This window comes from Zootoca vivipara, chromosome 12, assembly GCF_963506605.1.
Source record: "Zootoca vivipara chromosome 12, rZooViv1.1, whole genome shotgun sequence".
NCBI lineage: Eukaryota > Metazoa > Chordata > Lepidosauria > Squamata > Lacertidae > Zootoca > Zootoca vivipara.
Window position 1 is genome coordinate 37,394,461 of NC_083287.1, and position 21,211 is coordinate 37,415,671.

A 21,211-nucleotide genomic window follows, 5' to 3' on the forward strand; every position below is an offset into this window, starting at 1 on the left:
CGAGTGGTTCACCCCCCACATGAGGACGCTGAGCAGCGGGTCGCTGGCCCGGAAGAGCTTGACTTTCTGGGCCACGAAATGCTTCTTCTTGGTCTTGGTCTTGCTCGCCATAACGGACACGATGTTGCCCGGGGCCGCCATGGGAGACGCCGAGGAAGCAGACGCGAGAGCAGCAGGGCAAAGAAGGAGGGACGGCGATGCTCAGCACCCGGGACCCTCCCGCCGCCGACACAGGAGGTGGTGGAGGAGGAGCAGAGACCGGCAGGGCCAGGAGGAGAGACGGAGCGCGGCTGTGGCTGCGCGGCGGGCGCTAGTGCGGTTGCGGCAGGAGGGAAGCGGCGGGCTCGTCCCTGGCGCTGCTGCTGGTGCCGCAGCTGCTGCTACCTCTGCGAGACGCTGCCAAGCGCATCCTGGCCGGGCCGCCTGCGCCGCCGCCGCCGCTCGCTGAAATGGCCCCGCGCGCCGCCTCCGCCTCCTCAGGCCACGCCCTCTACCCTCCTACGGGAGGGAGGCCGCCGCCTCCAGCCCGCTCCTTTGGCCCCGCCCACAGAGGTATCGCGCTCCCAGCGGCGGAGTTGCGAGGCGAGGGGCAGCCGAGCCAAGGCTTCTTGCCTACTAAGGAGCATGCGCGGCAGTTGTGGGCATGCGCGGCGGCCGACCGCGAAGCCGCCTTCCACCCTTTTTCACTTACTCCTTTTCCCCCTTTTGCCCGACGCCTCGTTCCGACCGTTCTGCTGCTAACTTGAGACAAGGTGGTTGGATTGTAGGTGGCGGGACAGTGGCTGGTTAAAGTCTCTCCTGGCGAGCAATGGAAAACCGGTGTTGGTGGGTTCTCCCGGTTTTTAAATTGTTCTGACGACTGTTGTAAACTTCTTTCGAGATTTTGTTTTAATGGGAGACGCTGCCAAGCGCATCCTCCGGGGAAATGATCGGATAAATGGTCGTCTTCTGCTTCTCGTCCAGATTATCACATCAAGTAGATTAGACAAATGTAATTTTAAGTTGTTTGAAAACTGTTTTCAATATTGTGTTATCAGGGCCGGTGCTAGGGTCTTTTGCGCCCTAGGCAAGATCACCTTCTGCCCCCCCCCAAAAAAAATTTCCCCGAGTTGTTGACCTTTTTAAGAAAAAATAAAAGTGGAATAAAAAATAAAATAAATAGGAATAGAAAATAGAAGAAATAGAAATAGAAAAAAATTAAAAAGTAGAAAAAATAAAATAAAAAATAAAAAGAGAGTTCCTTGGTTGTTGGTGAGGGGAAGGGGTAAAAAACAGTCTCTTTACCTTGTCAGCTAGCGGCCTTCCCTGTTTCTGGTGCGGCCTTCCCCTGCTTGCCTAGGCCCGGGCGCCTGGCCATCGGGCGCGGAAGGGGCGCCGAACTCAGTGGCTTCAGGCAGCTCTCCGGAGGAGCGCGGGTCTGGGGCCGCCTCCACTGAACAGCTGAGAGGCGCGGTGCGGGGGCCCCAGGCTCCCGCTCCCCACGCACCTCCGGAGAGTGGCCTGAAGCCGCTGAGAGGCACAGAGGAAGCAGCCCCAGGCTCGCGCGCCTCCAGAGCTTTGCGCGGAGAGCGTGAGCCTGGGGCCGCCTCCACTGCGCCTCTCAGCTGTTGAGCGGCTTGAGGCCACTCTCCAGAGGCACGCGGGGAGAGCGAGCCTGGGGCCGCCTCGCCCGCAGCACCAGGGGGGCTGCAGGCAGGCTGGCCAGCGCCCCCTCCATTTTGGCGCCCTAGGCAGCTGCCTAGTTCGCGTTAATGGACACGCCAGCCCTGTGTGTTATAATGCAACCCGTCCTAGGACTTTAGGGCAAAGGGCAGGTGGGTACGTAAGTAATGTAAGTGAGCACATTAACAAATCTCATTAAAATGCCTTTAAAAATATTAAGTTGCAATCCAACCCTATTTTGGAGAATCCTTAACAAAAACAGTTATTTCTATTGCATGAAAATTGGAGGATCTTCTTTTTAAATTACAGCCTCTGTCAACTTTCGGATTTGAAAATAAGGGATCAGCAGCCTCACCTGTCCCGGGGACAGTCTCTAACAATCCAGGATAGCAGCGGGAAACGGCGCTGGAATAAGGGAATTTCCAGCAAAAAAAGAGGGAAGGTTGACAGCTGTGGCTTGGAATAAGGGAGTTTCCTGCAAGAAAGGAAGGGTTGACAGCTATGCTCCTGTTCTGCACACTGGGCAGAACAAGATTGGTCCTTGACGCTTTGCTGCCTGAGGCAGAGAAGCAACTCGTGCCTCCTGCCTCCCATGTCCCCAAGGCCAGTCAAGTTCTTTTTGGCATCTGATCATGCAACACATCTCACAGATACTTGACAAGAAAAATACAATAATAATAAATTATATAACTATCACTTTACTGCCCTCTCCTGACACTCAAAATCAGTTCCCTGAGGCAGCTGCTATGCCTAATAGAAGAATTGGCTAGAGCAACGATAACATTGATACTAAATTTCACTGCGCCAGCGGAATGAGATGCTACACTGTTGTGTTGCAACTCTAATATAAATTCATTACAAGTGCTGCTAGCATGCTCTCTACACACTGGTGGGATTCTGCCAAGGCAAGGGGGAAATTTTGTTAGGTGGGTGTAGTGGGGAAAGGGCCACATTTATTTAGTTCAAGTCTCATGCTGGCTTGAGTCAGGGCCAAACTAATTAATTAAGGTATGTGGATGCAATTAAAATACAGGTCTTTTGAGCCCAGAGACCACTAGGAAGGTTAGCTCTTTATCTCATCTCTCTGAAACTTCTGCCTGCATTTTAGGGCAGTGGTGGCTAACCTGTGGTGGTGTTTGGACCATAGCTCTCACCATTCCCAACTACTAGCCATGTTGGCTGGGGCTTATGGGAGTTGAAGTCCAACAACATCTGGAGGACCACAAGTTCCCCCTCCCTGCTTTAAGGGAAGCTTCTATTCATGCCAGTGGGAGCTTCCTTTGAAATGCAAAGAGCAGCTTCAGAAATGAGGTTATTATTGTGACTGGTAAGGAGAGAAATGTGCAAATCACATTTAGTTTGGCCCTCACCCTGTGATGATGGTGTGATCTGTTACATCTGTGAAACCGGTGTCGTAAGTAAAGACACTCCCATTGGAGTTAATGGAGAATCTTATAACCTGATAGAAGGAATGGGGTGCAGAAGGGAGATGAACTGCTGAGATCAGCCCCAAGCTACTTTTCTTTGCATGGAGAGAAATGTGTGGGTATCTTGCATCTCTGATGGCCCAAGTGCTCAGCAATGACACCAGTCGGTAAATGCACTTAATGTAACCAAACTTGCCCTCAACCATTGTGGAGATCATTCTGCACCTGTTAAGGTTACTGAACATATAAGAGCATATAAGGAAGCAAACAGAAACATTAGATCAATATTTGAAAAAGAAAAAAAAAAAGTAGCATGCATTGAGAAAGCTCCACCCGCTGCAGCAGTAGTGCCAGATAAGGAACTGAAACAGGCACTACCTCATAGAAGAAGAAACTTTATCCCAGGTTTGGAGCAACTGTGGTTGGCTTTTAGCAATGCCAACATCCTTGTGGGAAGAGCTACCAATCAGCATGATGGTCTGAGTCACTAAATTTGGTCTGTGAACATCTAGCAGGTTGAATCAATGCATTGGTTACCCACAGGCGCACTCAATGCCCCCCAAAACGAGGCTGCCCTTTGTTTAACTGGGTTGTCACAGTTATCGCTGCATGCTGCTTGGCTCTTCCCACTGGATAAAAGCGTAAGAAACCAATAATACTTGCTAGGTCTTCATCATTGCATCACCTTTGCATTCCGTCCTGAAGAACTCCTTATTTGGCTAGGTCAGTGCACTTTCCCATGTTAAAAATGAGCTCCCACATCCTGGTCTCAGATTTTGCTTGGCCTCTGATGCTGGTGCTAGTTTTCTTGCTCTTTGTCTTGAGAATGCAGCGCCAGCTTCTCAGTTTGGGCCAGAAAAGCATTTTTCATCTTGAGGAATCTTTTTATTGTTCATCAGAGATGTTCTTCCCACACCTAATGCATTCCAGGCCGTGGCTGTTTTTAGTTACTATTGTTTCTTGTTACAAATTCCCATCTTTAAGAAATCTGCTATGGCTGCATATCCTACATGTTACTAGGAAGTAAATGCCATTGAAATCAGTGGCACATATTTTCAAGTAAACATGGTTAGGATGCGGGTGTGTGGCTGTGTACATACTCCCGTTCATGCTACATCCAGTGCATTCCCATTACTGGTTTGGGAAGCGATGTACACATTCCATTAGCCACAATCCATGTCTTTCCTGCTGTTTCTGATGATATGCTGCATTTTGATGCATTTTTCGTCTTCAGTCAGCTTCAATCCAAATTGAGAAAAAGAATGACCTAGCTGCATTTTAAGTCAGTAATGCATGCACAGCCCTATGTGTGTGCTTTACTGTCTATGGAAACTAGAGCAGCATTTTTAATTCCTCCAATTTATTTACAAATCAGAGAATAAGGACAGCACATGGCTGTTTTTAATCTAGTACCTCCACAGTGCCATCTTAGGCTCAGAAAGTATTGTGCTACCTCTGCAGAAGTTTGAGTTTGAATGTGACAGACCCTGCCTGAAAACCTGTTTGGCGGTGAAGCTAACCAGGAGATTTGGGCCTGATCATGTACACAGTGTGCATAGGATTGCATGGGTCAGTGTCCAAGAATATTCTTCAGCAGAATCTTTTATATGCGCCTATTTTTCTTTCAAATGAGGATCTTGCATTTGCAGCAAGTAAAAGTACAGTGTTGGAAACCCCTGCTGCTATTTTGCATGTGCATACTTCTTGTGTGGTTTCCCCCACCCTATCCCTTCCTACATTTGCAGATGATGTTGCTGCCAACACTTCCTCTGCAAGCTAGTAATAGGTCAGCTGTCAGGGTTTGCAAACTGCAGAGGAAGTACATTTTTGTTGCTGAAGAAACTGCCGAGTCAATGCAACTGCAGTTCTGTGATGTCTACGACACTGAGCAAAAGACACTGATGGCATTATCCTATATATGTATATACCAAGAAACATGTCCCATTAAGTTAAAAAGGACTTACTCCCACATCTACCGTATGTGCACATTTGCACATGTGAACTCTGGGAGCTGTGGTTTATCTTTATGGGGAAAAGCTGCAGTGAGGCTCACACATACCTCCTCTACCACCACCAGCTCCATTTTGGCTGCAATAAGGAGATTGCAAGCTTCCACTCCTGTTTTAGATTAACCACAGATTAGCATGTTGTTCTAACCCCAAACTTTGGCTAATCTTAATTATAGTGAGCTCAAACAAGCCAACTTCAAAACATGAGTAATGAAACTGGCTTGCTTTCACTAACCATAGTTAAGAGTAACCACAGTATAAATTTAGGGTAACATTCAAAACTGTGGATTATCTAAAACAGAAGTAGAAGGTTCCAATCTCCTCCTTGCAGCTGTGTTGGAGAACACATGCACATTCAAGACTCACTGAAGCTTGTTCTTGTAAGGTTAAGCCACAGTTTAGTGTTGTATCTGAATTCAGCCGGTGGGGCTTAGATGTGAAGATGGCAGTTCTACCCTGATCCATTAAGAAATGGATGATGGTGTCTGCTTTGAAGTGCAAATGGGGCACATACATAAAGAATGCCCACACTCAGTGCTTACTTCCCTAGAACACTTTCCAGGTACTTTTCTTCTTTGTCCAGTAGTTTTAAAAAAAGAAAGAGGGAAGAGGGTGAGAGGTAGAAATTTTCTTCACTGCTGTCATATGTGCACTCTTTCAGTCTCAAGGGGAGTTGGGGGCAGATAGTTTGAGATCCAAGATTCTCATGAACTTACAGTTCCTTGCAGAAGGAGCAGGGCAGGTATTGGTCCCGAGAACACTTATTTACCTAGGCGTACCCTTTGAACTCAGTTGGACTTACTTCTGAGAAGGCATGAATAGGATTGCATTGCCAGGCCCGGAAAGAATGATTGTTCCACATGTATTTTAGACAATCCCCTCCTTCCTTTGGTAGTGAATGATCCGCAATAAGGAGTTATAATTTTTTATTGTTTTAGGAATCAAGCATGTTTATTTCTCTACTTTGTAGGAATAGTCATTCCTCTTTGCTAAGTGTTGGTTCTCACTATATTTTTTAAATACAAAGGTGAGAATTCACACTGGTGAATCATCATATCTGTGTCTGAAGATACCTGTGAAGGTAATATCATGATAATAAAGCATGCAAATTGCTTGCAAAAAAAGGCTTGTGAATTATATGGTAGCATAGAGAAGTATGCATAATAAACCAACTCACCATTTTTTTGCTCAAGATGTACAACCTGCCTCAGAGAACTGAGCTCAGAAAGCATCACATTCTTCCTGTTTCTGATGGATGCTGGCTGTCATAGTAGCCAACTCCTAGGTGCCAAGGTCCTCCCCCCCCCCAAAAAAAAAAATATTTAAGGAGGCCAGGACCCTCAAATTGATGGATATTGCCATTCTAATGGCGTTCCTCCTCCATTACTCCATTGCCAGAAAGCCATATTTGTAGTGTTGGAAGTGAGGCGTATGATGCACTCCTAGAAGCTGCAAAGTATGTTGTTGTTGTTGTTTAGTCGTTTAGTCGTGTCCGACTCTTCGTGACCCCATGGACCATAGCACGCCAGGCACTCCTGTCTTCCACTGCCTCCCGCAGTTTGGTCAAACTAATGTTCGTAGCTTCGAGAACACTGTCCAACCATCTCGTCCTCTGTCGTCCCCTTCTCCTAGTGCCCTCCATCTTTCCCAACATCAAGGTCTTTTCCAAGGATTCTTCTCTTCTCATGAGGTGGCCAAAGTATTGGAGCCTCAGCTTCACGGTCTGTCCTTCCAGGGAGCACTCAGGGCTGATTTCCTTAAGAATGGATAGGTTTGATCTTCCTGCAGTCCATGGGACTCTCAAGAGTCTCCTCCAGCACCATAATTCAAAAGCATCAATTCTTCGGCGATCAGCCTTCTTTATGGTCCAGCTCTCACTTCCATACATCACTACTGGGAAAACCATAGCTTTAACTATACGGACCTTTGTCGGCAAGGTGATGTCTCTGCTTTTTAAGATGCTGTCTAGGTTTGTCATTGCTTATCTCCCAAGAAGCAGGCGTCTTTTAATTTCGTGACTGCTGTCACCGTCTGCAGTGATCAAGGAGCCCAAGAAAGTAAAATCTCTCACTGCCTCCATTTCTTCCCCTTCTATTTGCCAGGAGGTGATGGGACCAGTGGCCATGATCTTGGTTTTTTTGATGTTGAGCTTCAGACCATATTTTGCGCTCTCCTCTTTCACCCTCATTAAAAGGTTCTTTAATTCCTCCTCACTTTCTGCCATCAAGGTTGTGTCATCTGCATATCTGAGGTTGTTGATATTTCTTCCGGCAATCTTAATTCCGGCTTGGGATTCATCTAGTCCAGCCTTTTGCATGATGAATTCTGCATATAAGTTAAATAAGCAAGGAGACAATATACAACCTTGTCGTACTCCTTTCCCAATTTTGAACCAGTCAGTTGTTCCATATCCAGTTCTAACTGTAGCTTCTTGTCCCACATAGAGATTTCTCAGGAGACAGATGAGGTGATCAGGCACTCCCATTTCTTTAAGAACTTGCCATAGTTTGCTGTGGTCGACACAGTCAAAGGCTTTTGCATAGTCAATTAAGCAGAAGTAGACGTTTTTCTGGAACTCTCTAGCTTTCTCCATAATCCAGCGCATGTTTGCAATTTGGTCTCTAGTTCCTCTGCCCCTTCGAAATCCAGCTTGCACTTCTGGGAGTTCTCGGTTCACATACTGCCTAAGCCTGCCTTGTAGAATTTTAAGCATAACCTTGCTAGCGTGTGAAATGAGCGCAATTGTGCGGTAGTTGGAGCATTCTTTGGCACTGCCCTTCTTTGGAATTGGGATGTAGACTGCAAAGTATACATTGCAGAAATACACAACCACACACAAGGAAGAAACAGGCCCATGCATAGTTGGCTCTCTCTTCTTGCCTTGTTGCTGTTGGTTTTTATTCGTTTCTGAACTGGCTTGGTATTTCTTTTTGAGATGAAAGGCAGTATAAGAATTCTAACATCATAATAATCTTAATTTATAATGCTGGTGCTGGTGATGTATCGGAGGAACGAGGCCAAAGTTAAGAGTTGACAGGACACAGCAACTATGGGAAGGAATGAGAGACAGAATACACAGCATGGAAAATAATAATAATAAGAGGAAGGCCGAGGGTGTTTCATTCCCTTCTTTCACACCTACTGTATGACAAGGAAATTGCTATGCAGAGTTACACAATCTGTGAGCACAAAAGAGGCAAGCATCAGCCAAAACAAATGACTCACTTCACAAAAATACCCACATTAGCATCATCTCATAAAGCCAACCGCCAAACTTTTGATCAAATAGTCAAGTGTCTCCACACTATTGCATCCAAGTAACTCACCCTGGCAGATGGAAAAATCAGGATTTGGTAAGGACGCCTTTCCTTATTCTAAATTAAAAGACTAGGGTAGCTGGTATTCATCACTGTAATGCTAATCTGATTAAGAGTGGTTAAACAGGGGTCCATGCATGTGTGTGTGATGAATGACTATGTTGTCTCTAATTTTTTGTTGTTATTAATTAATCACTTCCTCTGAGGCATCTCAAAGTGATTTAACATAAAATAAAAACTTGTATAAAAACACTTATAAAAACAGTTAAACAATTGCTTATATCAAATCAATTTTTAAAAAAAGCCAACTACATATAAAACTATATAAAAACCAACAAGAATTTTGTATATAGAATCAATTTAAAATCCGAAAAAGGTACCAGCTTGGGTAACTAACTGTTATGCATAATCCTAATTTCTTACTACAAGACTGTGCTTCTGCTATTGTGTTTTTTATTTTTATTTTATTTTTGAGAGGGAGAGAGTAATGCTCCTATCCTCATTCCCAAGATTACTGTACTTATTTTTACTGCTTTTTATTAACGATTGATTGATTGATTTCTCCAGCAGGCATTTGAACTGAAGTCTTATTTTATAATTCTAATGGGATTGTTATATTTTCTGTACTGTATTTTATTTCTTGTGCACCACTTAGAAGCCACTTGCAACTAAGTGGCAAACAAATTGTTTAAACAAGCAAATAATATTGCCACACCGAGGAATTTATCACCATAGGCACCAGATGAATATTATTTGTGATATAATTAGGACCTGTGCCTCCTCCATTTTCTAGATCTTAGATTATTATTTCCATGTCTTGATTTTTTAAGGAACTGTGTGCTCCTCTGCTGTACAACTGCAGCATGAGAGCACTCATCCATGCCCTATTTTAAAACAAACAAAAATAAACAATGCAAACCGCAACATGGGCCTCCTGAGCACATCTCTCATTTTAAAAACTAAACTAAACTTAAAGATTGAAAGTGGTGTGCTTCTTCAGTAATGTACACATCTGACTGGGGGAAAATTGTCTTGAACATACTCATAGCTATCTTCTTGTCACAAGGCTACCCATGCTTCCATCCTTCTCCCTTTTACAATGTGCTGCTTGGGATTTATGGGAGAAATTTCACAAAGCCTCATGTGAACTTGACCTTATCTTAGGCTCTATCATCCTGATCCTAAACATATTACTTGAAAACAAGTAAGACTAGAATAAATTCATTGCAGTCAGCACAATTCTCCCTGCCCGTCCGTGGCTCTATGCAGATGGGGTGGGGACCCAGCATGTTTCCCCCCCCCCCACTCCAAAACATATTCAGCACTCTCATCTCCCATGCTAGCTCCCAGGCAAGCCCTGATACAACCCACAACCTTCTGCCTCTGATAGTTTGGGAAATGTTTTGAAGTTCCTCCACAAGACACAAAAGATGCACTCTCTTTGTTATTACTCAATTCATTTCTGCGATGGGGGACTTGTGGTCTCCCCATCATCCCCTGACCATTGGCCATTATGTCTGGGGTTGATGGAGGCTGAGTCCAAAGACATTAGGAGGGCCACAGAACACTCCCCAATCCTGAACTATGGTCAAGACTAGGTATGGGACAGAAATTCAATTTAGGTCTAATTTGAAGCCAAATCTATCGTATCTGCACTTTCTAAAACAGTATGCAAATCAAACATGCAATTTGCACTTATTTGAGATTTGCTATGCAGTTCACCAACCAACCCATATTTAAAAATGTGTATGGTAGGGGAAAGTGTGCATAAAAATGAATGTATTGGTTAAAGTAGCATATGCAAATGCATTATATTAATGAAATTGCTTACATGAATGTGTGGTGTTGTTGTTGTTTAGTTGTGTCCGACCCCAAACTGCATTTGAAAATGTATTTGTTAGGGAAATATGCATTAAATGGTGATGAAATTTCATGAGGGTGCTTTTTTGGTTTTTTGTTACAAAAATTGCAAATTGCTGCAAACTCTGCATAACTGAAAAAACTGGAAAAAGGAGAAACTGAGAGAGCCAAAATTGACCAATCCTTTCATCCCAAGTCAAGAACTGGCATTGAGATTTTTTCTTCATTAAGGCTAACTATCATCACCATTCTATTTTCTCTCTCCACCTACCATTTTTTTATCTTATCTTTTTCTTTTAAAATTCATCTTCCATTCTGCCTTTTCTTCTTTTTCTCCTTATAGGTTTCTTAATCTATTCTTTCCAATCTACCTCCCCGTCAGATTCATCTACTCGATTTATTTTTATCACCGATATACTTTATGTTCCTGCTCATGTGGGAATTGGCATTTGATTTTCCACACACCAATAAATAATAGCTGCTATTTTCACACCAACCTTCTTGTGCACTGGAGACAACCCCAGGTACTCTCCACCTAATTAATCTGCATCTGACAATAATAGCACAGGGCTTGAGTCACTGCTGTGTTGCTGGTGATTCACAGAAAGGCAGTGTTACTGCAAACCAAAGAATCATTACAGTGAATCAGTTCCATATCACTCAATGGACATAGAGACATCAGCTTCAGGTGCCAGAACTGAATGGGAAGCTGAATGCTAGCTTCTTTTTGTTAATGCATACCGGTAAGTTAAGGAGTGGTCCATAGTAGCTTAGAATCATTCCTGCTCTTTGCTTACCGTTATTTAGCCTGGTCTCAAGATTGTTAAATTTCCCAATGAGGAACTTACTAGAGAGTAAGTGTTTGTAGAATTATGTCCAAAAAGCCCTATCTTTTCATTTTCAAATATATTTTAATTAGACGGGGAAGATCTCAGTAGTCTCCAGTGTACAATCCATTTCCTGTGAAAATATCACCACTGTTTGTTCGGATGTGGAAAATTTAATAGTAATTCTCATATGAGGAAAATAACACCCATTGTGTGTTGGTTAGTTTGGCTAGGGAGTTAGTTGGAACTCTGTGGGACTTGCTTTGGAGTAAACAGGTATAAGATCAAGCTGTTTAGTTTAGAAAGAAACACATTTGTAATCTGAAAAAATAAAAGCCTACACCTGATTCCCACCTTTTGGGAATCAAAAAGTGATTCCCAGACTTCCCCTGGGTATTCTGAAGAATAATGTAAAATAGAGATGGCCAAGCATTAAGTTTTATATCTAACTAGCTGGCCCGGCAACGCGTTGCTGTGGGTTTTTGTGTTAAATGGACCTTTTTCTGTTAAATGGACCTTCAGAGTCTCCCTTCAGAGTCTCTTCACCTGCCCTGTCCCAACCCTGACTCCCCTACTGTAAGTTTCAAAAATAAGACTCCCCCACCCACGCGTGTCCCTGAAAATGTCCCCATCCCCCACTGCTTTGGCTAACTCAGGGTCCTACCTCCCCCCCCATGGCTATGGGATTCCCCCCTCCCTTTGTTGTGCTTCATCCCTGTGATTCCCCCACCCTGTGAAAGGCCCATATTCTGTTTGTTTTTGCCTGTGGCCTACTGGGCAATGGTGAGGCCTACTCAGTTTTCCCTGCTGGGCAATGCTGCGGCCTATTGAAAAAGCTGGGCCTTGTTGCTGCCAAAGGACTGTTTTCAGTTGGTTGCTGTGGAATTTTGTGATGTCATCTGGCGGCACAGCTTTGGAGGTGGCAGCGTGCAATCTGCCTTTCTATTGGATGCTGCTGGAGTCTTCAGAGCTTCTGGTGGTGACGTCGAATTTGGGCACCACTTTTGTGTTTAATCATTATTTTAGATGTGAAAGGTGTGTTTTTTTGGATTTTTTTATGCCAGACCCCTCCCTGATGGGCATGGAACGCTGTGGCCAAATTTGTTACATTCCAGTTCAGCAGTTACAGAGAAAGGCTGTGACCTCCGCACGCGTGATGCCTACATTTTAATATATATAGATTGTCAGATTTTAAAAAATGTTCAAGCTGCCGTATTCTAAATCCATTTGACTACAAGTTCTTAAATCAGAGAAGGGGAATGTGAGCCCCACCCCCCCAAGTTGTTGGACTACAACTTCCATCATCTCTGTCCATTGGCTATGCTGGCTGGAGCTGATGGGAATTATAGAGACCAACAACACTTGGAGGGACACAAGTTTCCCATCTTTGTTTTAAAGAGCTCCCAGGAAGTTAAAGAACTATTCCTATAGAATGTATTTGTTGACATCAATCTGTCTGGAGAGGCAATGGAGTGCGCCTCCAGGAGTGAAGTCAAACTGCTGGAGAATCACAGCGCCTGCTGTGGCTACAGAGACTTGTAACTCATAACTGCTGCCTCCTGCATTGTTATTAGCATAAAATGCAGCTCAGTTGTCCTTTGTTCTCAATTTGAAGCGAAGCTGGTTTATGGGGAAATGCATCAAAAACTGTATTTCATAAGAAAGAACAGGATAGATACAGTATAGATTGTGGCTAATATCATGTGTACATTGCTACCCAAAACAGCAGCGGGAGCACACAGGATGCAAAGCAAACAGGAATGTATGCACAGCCTAGATAAGCCAATAACTGCAATAAAGAGAACCACAGGAGGTCATATAAAACACCATAACAACCCCTCCTACCCTCCAAAGTCTACAGCTGAGCAATTTAAAATTAAGAGCCATTGTGGCATAGTTGTCAAAATGTTGGGCTCGGACACCAGAGACCAGAGTTTAAATCTCACATCAGCTAGGAAGCTCACGTGGTGACCTCAGACAGGTCACAATTTCTTAGTCTAACCTACCTCACAGGGTTGTTGTGAGGGTAGGATGGAGTGTGTGGAGAACCATGTTTGTCACCTTGAGCTCCTTGGAGAAAAGCTGGGATAGAAATCTAGTAATAAAGAAAAAAATGGCAAGCTTTTGAGGTTTTTTTTTAAATCATTGCCAGGCAAGATGATACACAAGGTAGGGGGGGTGGCTGGAGGATGAAAACTTTTAAAAAGCAGAAAACTAGGGGGGTGGGAAATGGCAGGGTAGATGTAACAGCCATAAAGTCTGTTTATAGATTGAGTTTTAAGATACAAGTTGAAGGCTAACTCCTTTCCAGGTATGAAGAGGAACATGGCAGTGTTCCTGCTACACTATTGGACTTCCAAATTGACTCTTACCTGGCAAACCTTCCAATATTAACCCCCTAGCTTTGCCAAAAAAGGAGACTGTCATGAGTCTTGTTTTACTTCTGTTCTCTGTCCCCCACACATTAAACAAGAGTTTTGTTTCAGGTATGGGACAGGACAGAACCGAGTTTCAAGCCAACCATTCACCTCCACCCCCCAATATGGTGGCAGCTGTTGCAACTTCATCCCAGAATTCAAAGCGTGTAACTTGATATCTCAGCACCTGGGAGGGATTGCCTGGCAGAGTTCTGGAACACTTGGAAGTTTGCCATTTTTAAATAACTTTTTGGTTGGTCTTAATTAATGTATTACCCAACTGTGGTCATGGAGTGCTTGTGATCATTTGGCAATTAATTTGGCCAGCAGATAACTACAACAAAGTTTTGTTAGGATGCAGGAAAAGTGTGAGTTATATATAGATTGTGGATGAAACCCAACTGCCGGAAAACACAGCTTGAGTTTTAATCCCAGGTGTGTTGTTGCTGAGCTCTCTGAATTGCACTTGAGATGTTTACCACAATCTCAATGCCAACAACAGATGGTGGTGTAATATTCTGCTCCAGCCTGTCAATTTGTTATTCCGTTACATTTTAGAGAGGGCTTTTTATTCAGTAGAATTAGATGGACAAAAAACACCCACAAAGACAAATCCTTTGTTGCCCAGTTATTGTTGTGCAACCATTACAAATTGTTTGAACAGATCTACTTAGCTATGGCACATGAACCTCCATTGTGTTCAGTTGTTCAAACACAAGTAGGAAAGTTAGACTCAGTACTTAAAAAGAATCATTCTGATGTGTGATATTTGGTAACACCGTTCTAAGAATGCACCCGAGGAAGTAAACGATAACATATATTTTAATTTTTAAATATGCCTGCAGTGCCAATATCAAAGCATTTTACAAATTTCAAATCATTATGTTGGGATTCTCTCTACTGCTATGGATCATTCTGCGTTTACATCAATGCTGCATTTCGGTTGTTCAAAACAGAGTCCAACAGAATAACAACTTGCATCTTAAAAGCTTGCAGCAGTGTTATTAGAAAGGGTGCATTTTATTGTGACTATATAAATTGTGACTATAATTATTTTAGGACAGCCAAAAAATACATACACAAACTGCGCAGAGAAATTAAAATAAGTATCACAGCTAAAGGTTAGGCAGAAGCAACACAGCTAAGTGCCAGGGAACATCAGCCCTCCCCCAGCTTTCTGTCACCAGTGCCATTTTAAAACTCCAGTGTGTTGCCTTGGGAGGGGCAACACAGCAAAGCAGCCTAAAAATACTGCAATCAGCCAGGCTACATCTTAATAGTTTGCCCATACTTCATTCACTGCAATCAAGCAAAGTGCCATTTGATTCCCTGGGGCTGCAAGTTTGGAGGCTTCTGGACCAGGGAGGTAGGTGCATCTGTTACAGAATCATCTCCCCAATTGTCCACTCAGTAGCTGAAACAAGCAGGTACAAACAGTTCGTATAGCATGAATAAGTATAGATTTATAGATTCAGATGTGCAAATTTATCATCTTAAATGGCAGGGATTAATCATGCATGCAAACTGTGCATCAAAATCATGAAATGGGGTGCAAGTACATTTTCTTATTAGAAAAGTAGGTGAATTGAAGCAATCCCTCCTTGCCTGCAGCACCATTTGGTCTAGGGCTGGCCCTGTTCCCCTACTGCACAGCCTAAGGCAAATAGCTGCCGTGTTAGGGGAAAACAAATATAAAGCACTGAGAATCCTTTCTTTTTCTCTCCCATAGGAATGGGTTATACTGGAGGAAGCCTCACACAGGAAACAGCTGGTTTCACACCCTCTTGCAAACTCTGAGAAACAACTACAGGTATACTTGTTTTGAGACAAATCCAAAACACACATTACAAATGTTTCACCTTGGTTAATTAAAATGGCTTCTGCATTTTCTTCTTCTTCTCCCTTCAGACAAATTTGTCCTTCAATAGAGATAGGGTTATTTATTCTCTTTTCATTTCATTATATGCATTGGTGCAAGGCAAGAAAGGCTTAAATTGCATCTGTGGAACCCTCTAGTCAATTTATCAACTTACCTGTCTTCCTTTTGCATATATCTGGCCTGGCCTGTGTAAACAGTTCTGTTACTCATGTATAAGGAGGAAGTATTCTGCATTATCTTTGCAGAGCCAACAGAGGCGAAAGGCTATACAAATATTTTACATACAGTACATTCAACAGTCTTAAATTTGCCTCCATGGAATACAGCTGATAAGGTGCCATTTGATAAGATGGAAGAATGTACCTTTAAATAAATACAGAGATACAATGTGTGTGTTCATAAAGAGGTGCCACCTGCTGAAAACTATGGTTCAGAATGAGCCTGTTAACAATGGTTTTTGACTACCTTGAAAGTTGACCAGGAACTTAACAAATGGGCTGCACATAGACATCAGGGATCAGTCTGTCAAAGACTGGGGAAATATCAAAGATACAACTATATGTTAAAAGCAAGCATACATACATGTAGGGTATGTGCTGGGTGTGCCCAGACTCACTCTGACATTTCAAAGAAAGCATGCACCCAGTGAAGTGGAGAGAAAGAGAGAGGCAGAATAAAAAGGCTGGAATGGACATGCCTGCATCTGGAGTGATTGGCTCCAGTAAAGGAGGAGGAGGTGAAAAAGCTTAGGGTGCAGTTTCTGTCTTCAGAAATCTGATTCCGACTTAAGAGGTCTATTGACTCCCAAAGCTACAATTCCTAGAGTGGTTTACCAATCAGTGCCTCTTCCCAGGGAACTCTGGGAATTATAGTTCTGTGAGGGGAGCAGGGGTTTCCTCACAGCACCTTAAATAGACTGCATTTCCCAGGATCCTTTGGGAAAAGCCATGACGGTTTAAAGCGAATGCCATTGCTTTAAATGCATAGTGCAGTGGGCCCTAGATAACTGCTGCCTGTTGAAGTTGACACTACTGGGCTAGATGAGGAAACAGTCTAACCTGGGATAAGGAAGTTTCCAATGCTTGTTATGATGAGGATTAATCTTAGAAGTAAGGGATACCAGGGATGGTGAAGATTAGATGAAATCTGGCCTTACAATTCTTTGTATTCCATATGTTGCAAAAAGAGTAGGAGTTTCCCATCAGCTCCAGCCAGCATGGTCAACAGTCAGGGATGATGGGAGCTGTAGTATACCGTGTTTCTCATATTATAAGACATGTCTTATATTTATTTTTTCCTCAAAAAAACACACTATGGCTTATTTTCAAGGGATGTCTTATTTTTTTCCTCCTCCTCCTGCCGCGGCCGGCATTGCTGCTGCGCCTATCACTATGTCTTATTTTCGGGGTATGGCTTATATTCCTTGAATGCTTAAAAATCCTGCTATGGCTTATTTTATGGGTATGTCTTAAAATATGAGAAACAGGGCGTGTTTCCCACATTTTAAGACACCGTCTTATAATTTTTTTACTCAAGAAAATAAGCCTATGGCTTATTTTCGGGGGGTGTCTTAGTATGGTTCCTGCCTCCTCCTGCCGCGACCGGCGTTGCTGCTGCTGGGCTGGCAGCACTCTGCGAAGGCAGGAGAAGCCGGCCAGACCGCTGGGGGGGTGGGGTAGAAAAAAGTTCGGAGCGCGTCCCAATGGCAGCACTCCTCATGCGCCACAAAAGCTACCAAACAACTGGGGGGGGGAGGTTAAAAAGGTGGCCGGAGCGCAGCCTTATGGCAGCGCTCCTCACACACCACAAAAAAGACGCAGAAAACTGGCAAACAGCTGGAGGGGGCTAAAAAGCAGCAGCGGCCACAGCTTTAAATGGCTGGATCGCGCCTTCCGTCCCGCGCTTGCGCTGCGCGCCAGGTTTTGCCCGATCCGTCGGGGAGCAGGGAGCGCTCAGAATCTGGTGAGGGGGGTCTTTCTTCCCATTTGGGCGCCCGAGCATCGCCGCTCGAGAGGCCGGAGGCTCTCGGCGGAGTGGTCTGGAGGAGCGAACGCAAGCTCTTGGCTGGCTGGCTCGCTTTCTTTTTGTTGCTCACGGAAGGCGGAAGGGGCCAGCAGGGCTCCCGCCACCGTCAGTCGCCCCGCCGCCCCTCTGCCTTGGGCCATGCAGCCCACAACGTTCCGGCAGCGCGGCTCCCGCTGCCGTCAGTCGCCCCAGCGGCGCGGAAGGGCCAGCGGACCCGGCCGCCGCTCTGCCGTGGACCATGCCGCCGCTCTGCCGGCCGCCGCTCTGCCGTGGACCATGCAGCCCACAATGTTCTGGCGGCGCGGAAGGGGCCAGCAGGGCTCCCGCCGCCGTCAGTCACCTCCGGCCGCTGCTCTGCCTTGGGCCATGCGGCCCCAGAACGTTTCGGCGGCGCGGCTCCTGCCGCCGCCTGTCACCCGCCGCCGCTCTGCCTTGGGCCATGCGGCCCCAGAACGTTTCGGCGGCGCGGCTCCTGCCGCCGCTTGTCACCCGCTGCTGCTCTGCTTCGGGCCATGCGGCCCCACAACATTCCGGCAGCGCGGAAGGGGCCAGCAGGGCTCCCGTCACCGAGGGGTTTCCCGTCACCGAGGGGTTTCCCGTCACCGAGTGGGGAGGCTCCCAGCGCGGCTCGCCTGGCGACGCCGAAAGAGGGCCGAGCGCGCGGTGCTTGTGCCTCCTCCTGCTTCTCCCCCCCCCCCGCCCGTGTGAGAAATTAGCAGTTGAGGGCGAGGACGGATAGAGAGCTGCACGGCGCTTCAGCAGCAGCAACAGCAGCAACCAGTTCCAGGTGGCTCGGGGTATGGCTTATTTTCGGGGTATGGCTTAATTCCGCAAAAGTGTAAAAATCCTGCTACGTCTTATAAAATGACTACGCCTTAAAATAGGGGAAACACGGTAGTGGCAGCGAAGGCAGCAAAGAAGGATAGCTTTGTTGCTTCCACTGCATCTGCACTTGTGTCTGGCAGACCTCTGGGTAGTGTGGGGCCTTTTACTGTCTGGCCTGAAGGAGGCGGAAGAACCAAGGCACCTCAAAGTGACATGATACAAATGTTGCTACCACACCACTGGAAGCAGAACGCAAGCTGAGGAACTGGGTCATTGCCTCTATCCCTCCATTAAATGCTCCTAATACACAGAATTACAGCTGTAAAAGATGCAATTTATCAGCACATTTCCATATTTGTTACCTGTGCAAAGCCACTGAAATATATTGCTTATGATGTATGCACTGCAAATTACGCAGAAAAAAGTGAGCAAAATATGTGTGCTGGAGAGAGGCTTATTTGTTTTTTGTTTTTTAATACAAGAATTGTATTTACCTATGTAGATACGCTTGCAGAAATGACAACACCCTGAGTTCCTGTATGGGATTTATTGCTAGAACCTGTTGTTTGTTATTCATTTTTATTTTTTGTTACATTTATATTTCACCTCTACTCCTATGAGCTCAAGGTGGTGTACATGCCCCCCCCCCATTTTTATCCATTATCTTGAAGCAGAAAATTGAACAAGAGCTGAGTTGAATTCCTGCTGGCAAAAAAAGCAGAGTCATTTTCACAGGACCATCTCCTTAGACAATGTAAACGACTGCAGTTTCCATCAAAGCTAGTTATTCTAATTTACACTGAAAGAGGATTTGGTCTAAGGAGCAGAGTAATGAGCACAGTAAGATTGCCAGATCACAATTACAAAAATAAGAGTCCCTCTGGGGAGGGACTGTCTGGTCTGCTCAGCTACAAAGATGGGGTATTCCGAAGGAAAGAGCATTTGTTTTTAAAGACCTGTCATGTTCTGAAATATTCTATTTCCTTAAGACAGGGATTGCTAACTTGTGGCCTTCCAGATGTCAATGGACTATAGCAGTAGGGGAAACCATTGGCTTTCTGGATGTTGCTGAACTACAACTCCCAACAGCCCCTGCATGCATGGCCAATGGCCAGGGTTGGTGTAGGTTGTAGTTCAGCAACATCCAAAAGCCAAAGGTTCCCCACACCTGGATTATAGCCCCCACCCTCCCTGGCTATAGGCCAAGCTATTTGGCGATAATGAGAGATGGGAGTCCAAAAACATCTGCAGGGCCACATGTTCCCCATCCCTGCACTAATACTTACTCATCCCTCTCCCCCAGCCTATTCTTTTCCTTCTACAAAAAAAAGGTGATTCCAGCTAGTTATGAAATATGGAACAGATAGCCTCAACAAACCAAGGACAGGCATTTAGATGAGGAGGGGTGTTATTTTACATATTTAGAAATAAAAGATCCAACACATGACCCATACTTGATCCAATTAGGCTTTTGTAACAACACACACAAAATAGAAGAAGGAAAGCACAATGTGTATGACTACCTGCTGTTTTTTGGATTCTGGCACAATATAAATGGAAAAACCCACAAGCCCTAGTAATCATCTCAACTGGCTTCCAATAATAGCAAATTATATAGAGGGTTAAGCCAAGGTTCTCTTAAGCACACACATCAGCTTGATTATCAGCAGCAAAAATGCATATAAGCAACACTTTCTAGAGCTTATGAGTGCACATTTTAAAAATGAGCAATATAATTTAGAAGGAGATTAAGGCGTAACGGCACACAACCCAAGCACTTTGTTTACTTCAGCTGCTTGTAATGGGCTCTGCTTACAAAAAGAAGCATAAATCACACATACATTAGTACAGTAAAGCCTGGTTTTTATCATATTTGTGAGACACTGGCCCCTGGCTGCTTGGCGAGAAGAAAGCTAAATAGGGTTCCTCCTCTTCTTGTGGAACAGGGAGGTAGCAGTCTTCTTTTGTTAGCCACAAAGCATATTAGTCTCTGCACAATTTTGTCATTAGACCAGATGCTATTTGGTGCCTTTTTGCTTGAATGCGTATAACTTTTTTTCTGCTGCTCTGCTTTTTTGTTATTGCTTCCAAAGGCTGAGATGTGCTTCCTATGATTTGGACAGAGTGAACCCACTTGCAGGTGGTCACATGATAATGGAGAAGCATGTGTGTGTGTGTGTGTGTGTGTGTGTGTGTGTGTGTGTGTTACAATGTGCACTTGCATAGAAACACTTTACCATGTGACTCCAAAGCATCCAAAAATCAGCTTGCCTGGAATGGCTCATGAGCATCTGGTTGGCTACGGTGAGAGCAGGATACCGGACTAGATGGGCCATTGGCCTGATCCAGCAGGCTCTTTTTGTGTTGTTAACTGAAGCCTTGCCTGCTGAGTAAGAAAATAGGAAGCTGCCTTATACTGAGTCAGGCCATCTTGTAGCAGTGATTTTAGATTGATGCTGGCAAACCACATCAGATAAAAGCTAGCTATCAAAACCCTCAGCTATCAACACAATGTACAGTGCTGGCAAACCTTCCTGTACGTCAGTATGCACAAACACGCATCCACTAATTGGGTCAGGGGGACATTAGAGGGCAGCAGGTCACTACTGGGCTGGCCAGAGTTGGGAGGATCCTGATGGAACCAGTTAGAGCAGGTTAGAACAGGGGAGGCTGGTCCAAGCCTGAAGGGTCAGACCCAGGTTAGGAGGAAGACAATGGGAAAATGGCAGAGTGGTGGAAAAACCCCAAGAGTCACAAGATTGAGAGGAGGGGGATGTTTAAGGAGTAGGCATGTGACAGGGCGAGGTCTGAGGAGTATGTGAGGACCAGGCACTTCCTCTATGGCGGAGTTTTGGGGTGTTGGCAGGATGTGCCCTATGCAAGGACACCACCTCTTTTGGAGTTGACCACTTGTCATTGGATGAAGGATGCACCTCTAGTTAATCATTGACAGTTCTGAAACT

At 44.8% G+C, this 21,211-nt stretch overlaps 1 protein-coding gene across 4 annotated transcripts in view; it reads right to left on the reverse strand.

The window, feature by feature from the left end:
• The window catches only part of PIP4K2A (phosphatidylinositol-5-phosphate 4-kinase type 2 alpha), a 164,747-nt gene that overhangs the window by 64,309 nt on the left and 79,227 nt on the right, over window positions 1-21,211 (reverse strand). The window contains exon 1 of one of the 4 annotated variants that reach the window (XM_035129613.2): window positions 1-454. The exons of the other annotated variants lie outside the window; for them this stretch is intronic. Coding sequence (XP_034985504.1) covers window positions 1-141 — 141 coding nt within the window. The 5' untranslated portion in view covers window positions 142-454. Of the gene's footprint in view, window positions 455-21,211 lie in introns of those variants that run through there. 4 annotated transcript variants of the gene reach the window in all.